This window comes from Littorina saxatilis, linkage group LG13 (assembly GCF_037325665.1).
Source record: "Littorina saxatilis isolate snail1 linkage group LG13, US_GU_Lsax_2.0, whole genome shotgun sequence".
Lineage (NCBI taxonomy): Eukaryota > Metazoa > Mollusca > Gastropoda > Littorinimorpha > Littorinidae > Littorina > Littorina saxatilis.
In genome coordinates this window covers 30,303,422-30,315,599 of record NC_090257.1, presented here as the reverse complement: position 1 = coordinate 30,315,599, position 12,178 = coordinate 30,303,422, and the positions used below count along the sequence as shown (strand labels likewise).

Genomic DNA, 12,178 nt, shown 5'->3' with positions numbered 1-12,178 from the left:
TGCTCTATGCAGCACAGCGAAACCACTACCGCGCTGAACAGGCTCGTCAGTTTCACTCCGTTATGCACAAGCGGCGGACTACGGTCATTGTGAAAAAATGCAGTGCGTTCAGTTTCATTCTGTGAGTTCCACAGCTTGACTAAATGTAGTAATTTAATGCTATTCATCTCACCGTGTGTGTGTGTGTGTGCAGGGGCGGACGAGGGTTTTTTTTCTGGGGTTTCCGCCCCCCCCCCCCCCCCCAGCCAAATTTTTTTTTTTTTTTTTTTTGGGGGGGGGGGGGTTGAGTTTCAATTCTTGGGTTGTTAATCAGTGACAAAATCTGCTGCCTGAAACTGGTAATGATCATCCTCAGAATGCACCAGATTGCACCATTTTGCATCCTTTTTTTCAAAATTTTCCGGGGGGGGGGGGGGCATGCCCCCGGACCCCCCTATAAAGCTAGGCGCGCTTCGCGCCTTCACACCCATATCTTCACAATATACTTTGGGAACCCCCCCCACCCCCCCATAAAATGAACTGATCCGCCCCTGGTGTTTGTGTGTGTGTGTGTGTGCCTCTGCGAGTGGGAAGAAAACAGACAAATTACTTCTACCAGATCAAGTCTGTTTCTCGCAACAGCAGATTTGGTAAATATAATGTAATGTTATGCATGTTGTACCAAAATTAGTACATTTACGTCAACAATCTGAGAAAACATCAAGGGACTTAACTCAACTAGGGAAGTTGCCCAATATTGAGCACCTTGGAGTACTGCGTGACCTTTTTAAGTTTTATATATAACTTGGGGGTTACAATCTGCCGAATCAAACATGCATCTTCGTTTAAAATATAAATACATGTAGCTTGGTCTTCTCTGTGGTCAGATGTCAGTGTCAAATGTTCACTGAGTCATATTTCATTTATAGCCACAACCCACGGCTATGTTTCTCTTCTGTTTGTGCTACAGTATCTCTGGTTTGTGTGATTAGATGACAACGCCTCTGACGTCAGCAATGAATCAACTTCGACCAATCAGAACAAGGAATCAAGTGGTACGGAAGTGCGTGAATCCCAGTGATGTAAAACTGCGGTAAAGATTCCTCAGAGATGAACGCCTACGAATTTTATCTGTCTACCTGTAAATACGTACTGCTGGCCGATCCGTCCAGCAAAAGTACGTGGGTTGATCTGTACGGCTATCTACCCTGCCTGCGCCAAATGCTGTCGTGTTGTGTTTGTGGCAACATCTTACTGAAGCCGAAAGGACCAAACCACGGCATTTGTTTACACCATGTCTGTTCGTCTTGCATCGGAGGTAAAATGCGACTCAGACCCGCGTGTAGTTGGTGTCGAACTCACGAAGGGTTCATTGAGAATCCAGGCATGAGAATCCTTGTTCTGTGCTTTAAGAAAATGTGTCTGTACATCAACAACAGCGCGATCGGCCAGGAGATTCGCAAGGCAGCTACTAATGGCGCGCACACCAACACCCTGATTCGCGTGCTCGACCAAGCGGCAGCGTTCGAAGACGACTATGTCATTTCCAACAAGGTAATAACATTACATAACATAACATAACCGGCCCGATAGGCTTTCTGCCTTTTGCTTGCTATGTATTTCAACTAGTGATTTGGTATATTGTTGTTTATATTTGTGCACTGCGTACGTCCTAGGACGATCTCAATTGAGTTAAATTTGTAAAGAACAAAAATTGTCTCCAGTGCTTGTCAAGTAAGTTTATGAACGTGTTTAGTGTTCCTGCTGACACGATGTTGGGTGGCAAGTTGTTCCATTTATTTACAACACGATTATAGTACAGAAGTTTGCATACAGGTTAGTTTTAACAGGGTTTTTTGTTTAATATTTTATAGGTCTCGATCATATCGCCTCGCAACCTCCTGTACTCTAGGCTTGGCATATTAAGGAATTTCAATCTCTGTTCATAGCTTAGCCCCTGGGTGCCAGCAATTTTTTTCGAGAAACGCTGCTGAACACTTTCAATGAGTATTATATTTTTCTTTAATGAGGGTGACCATACCACATTCCCATACTCAAGTATAGGGCGAACAAGCGATTTGAAAAGAGGGACCATGATGTCTTTTGACTTACAAGTACTCAATGTTATGGACTATCATGCCAGAGACTCTGTTGTGTTAGCTTTTTTTGCTGTTTCCTGTATGTGGTCCTCAAAAGATAGGCCCCCATCCACCACAACGCCTAAATCCTTCTCAGCATTAGTGATCTCCAGAATACGACCATCCATCATATATATGTCTTTTGGATTATTTTTACCAATGTGCAAAACTTTACATTTTTTGCTGTTAAATTTAATGTGCCACTTTTCTGTCCACTGGGTTAACTTATTACACCCCCGGTATAGGGGTGTGTATAGGATTCGGTCTGTGTGTTTGTGTTCGCATAGATCTCAAGAATGAACGGACCGATCGTCACCAAACTTGGTGAACAGGTTCTATACATTCCTGAGACGGTCCTTACACAAATTGGGACCAGTCAAACACACGGTTAGGGAGTTATTGGTGGATTAAGATTCTACAAGGACTTATAGAGGGACATATTAATGGTCAAAGGGAAATAACCTTCTCAGTTGGTGGCAGTGAGAATGGTTATTTCCCTTTGACCAACGGGGGTGTTTTTCCTACCTCGGAGGAATTTCTTGTTTATACTGTTTTGTAAGTGAGCAACATTTTCAGATTGTACCTCCATATAGGCCTTTGTATCGTCTGTGAAAAATTATACCAGACATTCCACTATATCAGGCATATCATTTACAAAGTAAACAAACAAAGTAGGCCCTAACACACTACCCTGTGGTACCCCGCTGGTGACTGGAGCTTCATCGGAGGTATCTTCCCCCACAGACACAAACTGTGATCTTCGCGATCTTTTCTTTTTACTCTAATTTTCTCCAAAACCGTCTGATGTACAATTGTTTTCTTCACACCGTTTTGTCGAGGAAAAATTTTGCAGGGTATAAATTTCTTCTTGCCTTCTTAAATCTTTTCCTCTATGCTCTTCCAACAATCCTCTACAGATTTCACTTTGCTAAGGTCACTCTGCCAATCTGTAGTGGCAATCCAACTTCTAAAACCATCATAATCTCCTTTATTAAACTTTTGCACTCCTTTCTTTTCATTTTTAAATGTGAGCATCAGTCTATAGGGTATTCTATAGGTCAAAACCTCGTGGTGGCTTTTCCCCAAAGGTGGCAGATGTGTGAGGTCGAGAATAAAATCCTCCTTGTTGGTGAAAATAAGGTCTATCAGGGTAGCGCGTTGAAGACATCTAAAAGTAAAATGAGTATGTTCCTGAACGGCCTGGTTTAAAAAGCAGTCTTTAACACTAACAGTCTCATAAAACTTGTGAGCTGGGTGATGTGAGCTTTTTGGGCATAAGTCTTTGGTCCAGTCAATGTCAGGATAATTAAAATCCCCCATTAGTATTAAGGTTTCATTCAATTTGACCTTATCACATAACTTTATCATCATTTCGTTCAGTTCCTTGTTTTCTTCCTCATTACTGTTAGGAGATCTGTACACCCCTCCCAGGATGAGCCTCTCTTCACCTCCAAGTACTTCACACACCACAGATGGTCTGAACTTCTCCAACTCCTTTAATCTGCACACCTGTAAGGAATCACTGACCAACATACACACACCTCTGCCAGAATGGTCTGAATAGACCGTGTAACCCTTGAGTACTGGCTCCCAAGTATAATCTTCATTTCTAGCTTTCGGTAAAGTTTCTGTAATGCATTTGACATTAGGCATCTGCTCACTTGCCATGGATTCTAATTCAGTACTTTTATTTCTGAGAGAATCTGCATTGGTGTACAAGCACTTTAAACCATATTTGTCCGGTATTTTTGTGTTTGCTGTTTGAACTTGAAGGAAAATTGGAAGTAGTCTTATTTACACTATTTACATCTGAGCAAGGGGGGCAAAGTCCTGTCGTTTTCCCCACCGAAGCCCTAGGGACAACGTTCCCTTTGTAAATGATCACATCCTCCCCTGCTTTTTGCCTGTTCCGCCTCTCCTCCAGCAGAGATCTCTCTTCATTCCTCTCTGTCGTGGTCTTATCCCTAGAGATACCGACCTTCCCAAAACCTGCAGAGTCTCTGAGGTTTCTTGCTTTTCTCAGTATTGTGTTCTTGGCGTCAGTATTGTTTAGTATGAGTTTGATTGGTCTTGGTCTGGGAGAGCCTTCTTTCGGTACCCCCAGGCGGGCAGTTTCCACAATTTTGGAAATAACACTATGCCCGGGGGTTTCCGCTCCATTCTCCCCCATGATTTCCCCAATCACCCTTCTGTCCTCAGCTTTTGCTTCTTCCCCTTTGCCCTTGCTTTCTGGTATATATTGTACAAGATCAAGTTGTTTCTTCTGGTCTCCCTCTCCCTCTCCTCTGCAAAAACTTCTTGTACTTTATCTGTCACTTTTGTCTCTATTTTCTTATCCGTTTCACCTAGCAGTTTCAAAATCATCTGCTTCTGCGTTTGAAGGGTGGTCACGATTTGCATCATTGTGTCCAATTTACTCTCTTGAGTAGCCATCCTATTGTCCGGGTCGAGAGAATTTTCCAGTTCCAGGCAACATTTTGGGCAAAACCATTTTACGTTCCTGCTCTGGATTTTGGCCAGAAGGCCATATTCTGTTGGCTCAAGGTCGGAGCAGGTCAGGTGTACCCAGCCTTTGCACCTATCGCATAACACACCCTTTTCATCACCCACCATCTTCGTGCACACTCGGCAAGGTGATAATGGGTCGGAGAGCAATAATTTGACAGGCGAAGACGAAAGACTTGCCCCCCCCCCTCCCCCCCCCCTTGTTATTCTTTGCCTCTTTGCTTTTGTTTTTGTATTTCGTGCCGCTGGCACTGGCGGAGATGTGGTCACCGTGGTGACTCACACTCTTGACAGCTGAGCCCTTTCGTGTTGTTGGCATTTTCACTGAGAAGTTCAGTGAAGGCCAGAATACGTGTAATTCAACGACAGCTTAAAACAAAAATGTGTCTTACCTTAATTGATGCTGTTTCAGGTAATGCCCACTTGTGTTCCCACCTACGGAATGGCACCCGAACCCAAGCTCGTCTCTCTGCCCCGTGGTCCGGGGGCGCATCCGTCAACTTCGAGTGGGGTGGGAGGAGGAGGGGGTGCCCGAGCACGAAGCGACAGCGCAGCCTCCACGCACTCTCAACACGACAAGGACGCACCTCCGAAGTTGACCAGTGTCCAGTCCTCGGTGAAAGCTGTTGAAAAAGAGAAACCCAGCACCAGCAACGGCCCCCAAAAGCTGAGCAAGTTAGAGGACGAGTTGGACAGAATGCCAGCTTTGCTAGCACCCTGCACGCGTGGGATCATCTCCCAGGAAAAGCTCTCCCCTCCCTTGCCAGGCTCTCATCGTGCTGATGTCCTGGATCAGCAAGGGCCCAGTAAGTGGGATCACTCTTCTCGTAGTGGTAATCGTGACAAGCCTCGAGAACTCATTACTGTGAAAAGGACTGCAGTGAAATCAAAGGCGACAAAGACTTTACCCAACAAAGCTAAAGTGAAGAAGGGCTCTGCGGCGCAGCAGACTAAGCTGAAGATCAAGGGAAAGTACCAGAAAAAGAAACAGAAAGCTTTTAAACACGAGATCGACTTTGAGCCCCCGTGCAAGCGTACACGTCTCGCTGAGCGCACAGGCAACATTGCCGAACATGCGCTTTCAACGAAGGTGTGCAAATGCGCGCGGTTGAACCCACCATCTCGGCTTACCTGCTTTGGTCAGCGCTGCCCCTGCTACAGTAACCAACTGCCGTGCATCAGCTGCATGTGTCGCGGGTGCCGAAACCCTAGAAAGGAGACTGGGTTGCTAAGGAATGGGGATGATGACAGGTCGGATGGGGAGCATGATCCGCCTATGCCAAGACTTTCTCCGGAGCCAAGGACGTGAAATGTTTTCTGTGAGATCGACTCAGTGTTGTCCCTTGCATTTAGTTGTAAATATTGAGCTTGTGTGTTCATTTGTTTCTGTGTTCTTTGCCTTTGGTCACAAAATGTTTGTCGAACAAAATTTGTTTTGTTGTTGTACAGTATTTCATCGAGGGGAGAAAAGAACATACACAAAATTCTGTGTAAATTTATGAAGTGGTTTTGTTTATAAATATTTCTTCTTTTTGTTTACCAAAATTGGATTGTTTTGTGTTTTTTTATAATAAAAATGGGTCAGTTAAATTCAAGTAAAGTTACAAAATCATATTGTTACTTGTCTACAGCTTTTCAAGTTTTGTATCAGTAGAGCATGAACAAAAAAGTTAAAACATAGCAACGTACACACTAATTGTACAGTGAAGTATCATTATTCTCCATACATTACAAGAATGGGTTTCTGGTAATTATGTTGCATACAGATTCATCTATTCTTCTGCAGTGAAAGACTTGTGTAATTAATAGGCCTAAAACTAGTAAAAGATTTTTCAACCTTGTCAACCAAGGGAGACTACAGTACCGCTTATTTGCTAAGGTTGATCATGCCATGTAATAGTAGTGTTGCTTCCCTTCGCTTTGACATCCATACATGTATGAATTCATACTGTCAGACAGAAAAATGTACACAATTAAACAGATGTTTAATTTAAGTTAGCTTTGGTTAAGAAAATGTCTGTCTGCTTTTTACCTGTATTGATTTATCGAGGACATCTGTCTCATTTTCACTTTAAATTGTGCTGTAACATATTTCTGTGGATTATGTTTTTGAGATGGTTTCTCAGGCTCACTCTTTGGTTGTGTTGTGTGTGAGTGTGCAATGTTACTTGGTTGGATGTGGTTTTTTTTGGCATGTGTTTTTGTTCTTGGGTTGGTAATTTAAAATGGCATACGTATGCTCTTGCATTTGATTTCTTTTCTGTTATTTTTTTCTTCTTGTTTTTGTATAATTGTTCGAACATTCTGATAAAAACAAAATAAAAAAATCTTGTTACGGTTACATAATTTTACACACACAAAAAAAAAGATGTTTAAGCAAGGTATAAAACTTATATTTCCATTTGTTTGTCCCTCTTTTTTTGTAACTATCTGCCCGTGACCTCAGTGGTACGTTTTTTAATATGTTTTTACTTGAAATTGCTTTTTCGGTCTATGTCAAATTTTAAAAAAGTGTACATTTGGTCATTGTCTGGGATAGGTATGGTTTGAAGACTTGCTAGTCATTTTACTTGCTACATGTAATAATGTCTTTTTGAAATGTTAATCTCTCATCTCTGTGGTTTTTGTTGAAGTATGGATTTTCAGTGATGGTCAAATCTCAAAATTTTAACTCGCCAGACAGGCGAGTAACTTACAGAAAGTCACTAGCCCGCCAGAAATTTCGCTGGCCTGGTACATACCACACAACAAAATAAGAGTGATAGATTTCTTTACACAATTAAAACAGCGGTGACACACACAGGAGCCTCGTTTTTGTTTCTCTAGAACATGGCGATGATTTTGCAGAAGACAGAAGTTCCTGCATCTGCAGTGTTTATATAGCTTTAAAACTCGATAGTACAACCAAACGTATTGCATTTGACCAGAATTTCCACTGGCCAGCTGGGCAGATTTTGTACTTGTCCCTGGTGATCGGGCAGACGATTTGGCCATCCCTGTATTTTAGTTTTAGATAACATTCACTGGCATGCTTCCTTTGTCACGATGGACACCTTGGAGACACACAAATGTTGCTGTTATTCTGAAACTATGCAGAGTTTTTGCTTGAGACTTCGTGTAATCCTCAAAAACCATACTCAAATGATTTTGATTGTAAACAAGCAAAAAGAACATGATGTTGTTTGAACTACACAGTCTGGATGGTGTGGATCTTGTACGACCCATATGATATTTGTTAAGTTATTTTATGATGTTTATTCTTATTTAGAAGGTTTGGGTTGTGTACAACCCATATACACTGCAATGAGGTGGTAAAAAGTGTATCCTTATTTGGATCGCTCGGGTCATGCACGACCCATACCTTTTACGTTGATTCCTATGAAAAGTATAGGTCGTTCATAACCCACATCATAGAACTTTGTAGTCCAAAGCTTCATCCGGTGAAGGTTAACAGTACATGCTTATTGTGTAATAATGTTGGCCTGTAAGTGTAAGGGCTATATCTAGGTTAACGTTTAACACTTAATTTCTACCCCACCTAAGTTGACTAAGTTTTTTTTTAGCCGTGACCAGCTGTGCTGCAGCAGGTCACTCAGAATTGTAGTAACTGTCAGGCTAGGGAATGATACGCCTTTTGTCGTAAATACGACGAAGTCCTTTTCTAATTATGTAAGAAAAGAGCCTCCGTGTGCCCTAAAAAATGCTTAAAACGCAACATTTTCCAGTCAGTATGCCCAAATCACTTTTATTCATTCCCAGGCCAGAACTGTGTAGGAACTGTGTATCAACACGCTGGAATGCAGGCGTTAGATCGACGTTACAGGAAGTTAACAGTCTGATCGGACATATCCGTACCTGGTCAGATAGTGCCATATGAGTGGGTACGGATATATCTGTAGTGTACCTGGGAGACAATGAGTTAAAGATGATGTTTAGCAGCATTTTCACAGATTATCCAGTCATTGTTTCTTGAAGCTTCTGATAAAGGTGCTCTTGTAATTTTATTTTCGTGAATGACACTGTTTCTGGGTTTTTTGTCTACATTTTCCAGAATTTTAATGAACAAGCATCAGTAGTAGGTTGCACAAGTTTTACTTTGCAGCTTTTAATGAAGGTGATTTTTGTGAAGACATTTTCAAGCAGTTAATTGTCCTTTAATTGGTAATAAAGTTACTGTAAGTGATAAGTCTTTATGACAAGTTTTAAAAACCATTGTATTAAATTTTATTAAAGTGTGTCAAGAAATGCATCTCTTTTTATTGGATAGCAAACAAAATATACATTCATTATATACTTGATTGTGTTGGAAGTTTACCTTTAAAGTATATTTAATTAATAAGTATGCAGTATGATTTAATTAATAAGTATGCAGTATATATATGTAGGGCAAAGGCATTTTAGATCTTTCTGTTGAAATAATGTGTTGGAAGTTTTGGATCTTTTTCTTGTGTGCTGTTTTACTGTATTTCACCAGTCACATTGTCTCAAGTCATGCGTTTGAAGGCAGCTACCTGTACCGACTGTAAAATTGTGTAAATATCTTGTAGTGTTAGAAACAAAAAAAGGTTATTCTCATACATGTGTAAATATTGTAAATACTTTGCTTTTAGTTTTACGCTGTATGTCCATCAAGGTTTGAGACTAACGACTGGAAAAGATAACAACATTGATCACATTTTAAAGTTGTACTAATTACATACACTTCTTCTTCTTCTTCTTCTTTGTTCATGGGCTTAGACTCCCACGTACAGTCGTGTTTTTGCACGAGTGGAATTTTACGTGCATGACCGTTTTTACCCCGCCATTTAGGCAGCCATACGCCGTTTTCGGAGGAAGCATGCTGGATATTTTCGTGTTTCTATAACCCACCGAACTCTGACATGGATTACAGGATCTTTTCCGTGCGCACTTGGTCTTGTGCTTGCGTGTACACACGAAGGGGGATAAGGCACTAGCAGGTCTGCACATAAGTTGACCTGGGAGATCGGAAAAATCTTCATCCTTAACCCATCAGGCGGCCGCGGCCGAGATTCGAACCCTCGGCCTTCCGATTAAGAGGCCGACGTCTTACCACCCCTCCACAGCGCCCGTCTAATTACATACAGAGCAGTGTTTTGTTGTGTGAGTTTTACATCATTATCATGTTCCGCTGATTGCCTTTTCTGAACAATACATGTACTTCACACCTGAGTCATTTTAGCAAAGTTTTGTTTTTAAATATTTAGCCTGTCATTGTAACGCCATCTTTTGTTTTGGTGGCAGCGTTTAGGTTGTATTTTATTTGAAACAGGGGTCACCTCTTGCTATTACATTTTTATTTCAGTTTAGTATGATTACATCCTGCAAGTTAAGATAATGGAAAACTGTAAACACGCAGTATATGTGAGTGCACATTCACATTGAATAAGCTCTGAAATATGTTAAACATTTTGCACAGGTAACACATGTAAAGGGAAGATCGTGGAGACTTTTCCGACTTTTTTTAAGTTTTTTTAGTGTTTTGTTAATTGATTATGATTAAAATGAAACGTAATTTCATTTACTGACTTTGAAGCTATTTTGAGAAAGACAATTTGTTCATATACTTTTGGGGATTGAGTGGGATGGTGTTAAGTTTTGAATAAGATAAGAATTTGTACACGTTGGTGGTCTGTTTCTTTGTTTTATATATATATATCAATTAAATGATGTACATTTTCTTTGGGTCATATTTTAACATGGACTCTGTGGATGTCTGAAGTCTTCAGCCAACAGCCCATGTAGGGTGTGTTGAGGACTCAGTATGACACAGAAAACAAATTAGCATGATACATGTAGACTAAGGCCTAAAAAAAAAATAGGTGTGGTTACGGTAACCCGACCTACCCTATTTTTAGGGGCCGACCCTGTAACTTTTTATTACATTTGTAAAAAAAACAACCCACAAAAAACAAGAAAACGAGTGCAAAAAACGCAATAAAAGCAAAAGCGCTCGAGTTGCACACTTATTTCCCTGTCAAGTAGGTTTAATTTGTACACATTAGAAAAAAAAGTTTAAAAAAAAAAGTGATTGCCTACCTTCCTACCCTATTTTTTTGGGCTATGTTACCGTAACCACACCTTTTTTTTGTTTTTTGTTGCCTAACCAAATATTAGGTAATTGCTTCTCGTGACAGTCAAATGACACGAAAAACGAAGTAACATGATATATGTACAGTTTCTGTGAGTATGAGTTGTACAAAGTGTACATTGATGAGATTAGATTTGCATTTCCCTTGGTTTTGAATTTCTCAAAAGTGTTCATGTTGTGGAAGATTCCCACCTACAGGGTCTGAGTTTGCAAAAAAATGAATCATGATTCGCTTAGGCTTTGGGCATGTGCCTGGTGATTGCGTTGTTTGTTTAGGCCAAATAAAAATATATGTTGGTTTAGGGTTACCCGACCGACCCTATTTTTTCCCGCCGACCCTGAAACTTTTTTTCATTAACAAAAAAAAAAACCCAACTTTTGGCACATTTTGCGAATTATACCGAGACTAAGGGAAGTAACCTCCTTTAAAATCGACTAAATTTAAAATAATTTTTGTTTTTAAAGTCGACCCTCCAACCCTATCTTTTTTTTGTCACGTTACCCTAAACCAACGTATTTTTGTTTGGCCTTAAAATGTTGTCTCTTTAAGAATCATGCAATGATTTGTAGTGGTTCATTTTCTTTCTTTTTATTTTATCATATTCCTGCACTCAGAAAGCTGCACTTCACTGTTGCTTTTTTCCAGTTTCTTTTTTGAGGTTATAAGCACAGAGATTGAGTTGCTTTGGGCATAGTTGCACTTTATACAAAAAAATGTAGCGAGTGAAGGTGTTAATTCATACACATACCAGTTGTGTGTCTTTGTTTTGTTTTAGTTATGGCTTAAGAGATTCTCAGCAGGTTTATTTAGCTGCTCAAGGCTTTTGAGAAATATAAACGTAATATGTAGAGCATAGAGTATATATATATGACAGGAAAACAACAGTAATGCAGGTGTTTTCTGAAAATATTGTGGCAGTGAAAAAAAAGCTTTTCAGTTTTGTTACTTGGTGTTTGATTTTTCCCTGCTTTTTTTTTTAAGCACTTTTTTCCCCTTTTTTTTTTGTCAATAAATCTGTAGTAGTGAATTTGCTGGTGGTTTTGTTTGTGAATGTGAAGAGTCATTAGTGTGAGTGACTGTCTGTGTGCAAGAGAGACTGTGTGTGTGAGTGTTTGCATAGATCATTGAGAAACCCCCCGCGGGTTAGGGGGAAGAATTTACCCGATGCTCCCCAGAGGCGACTAACGGATTCTGTTTCTCCTTTTACCCTTGTTAAGTGTTTCTTGTATAGAATATAGTCAATTTTTGTAAAGATTTTAGTCAAGCAGTATGTAAGAAATGTCCTTTGTACTGGAAACTTGCATTCTCCCAGTAAGGTAATATATTGTACTACGTTGCAAGCCCCTGGAGCAAATTTTTGATTAGTGCTTTTGTGAACAAGAAACAATTGACAAGTGGCTCTATCCCATCTCCCCCCCCTTTCCCCGTCGCGATATAACCTTCTTG

General features: G+C 40.4%; 1 protein-coding gene across 1 annotated transcript; it reads left to right on the top strand.

The window, feature by feature from the left end:
• The first annotated feature begins 1,026 nt into the window (after positions 1-1,026).
• Positions 1,027-11,759, top strand: LOC138945476 (E3 ubiquitin-protein ligase MSL2-like). The gene is made up of 2 exons (XM_070316907.1): positions 1,027-1,533; positions 5,035-11,759. Exons 1-2 carry the CDS (start codon positions 1,090-1,092, stop codon positions 5,929-5,931), a joined length of 1,341 nt encoding a protein of 446 aa, XP_070173008.1. The 5' UTR covers positions 1,027-1,089; the 3' UTR covers positions 5,932-11,759.
• The last annotated feature ends 419 nt before the right edge of the window (positions 11,760-12,178 follow it).

Coding starts and splice junctions, on each gene's coding strand:
- LOC138945476 (XM_070316907.1), top strand. CDS start 1,090: ATGAACGCCTACGAATTTTATCTGTCTACCTGTAAATACGTACTGCTG. Junction 1,534..5,034: donor ACTATGTCATTTCCAACAAG/GTAATAACATTA, acceptor ATGCTGTTTCAG/GTAATGCCCACTTGTGTTCC.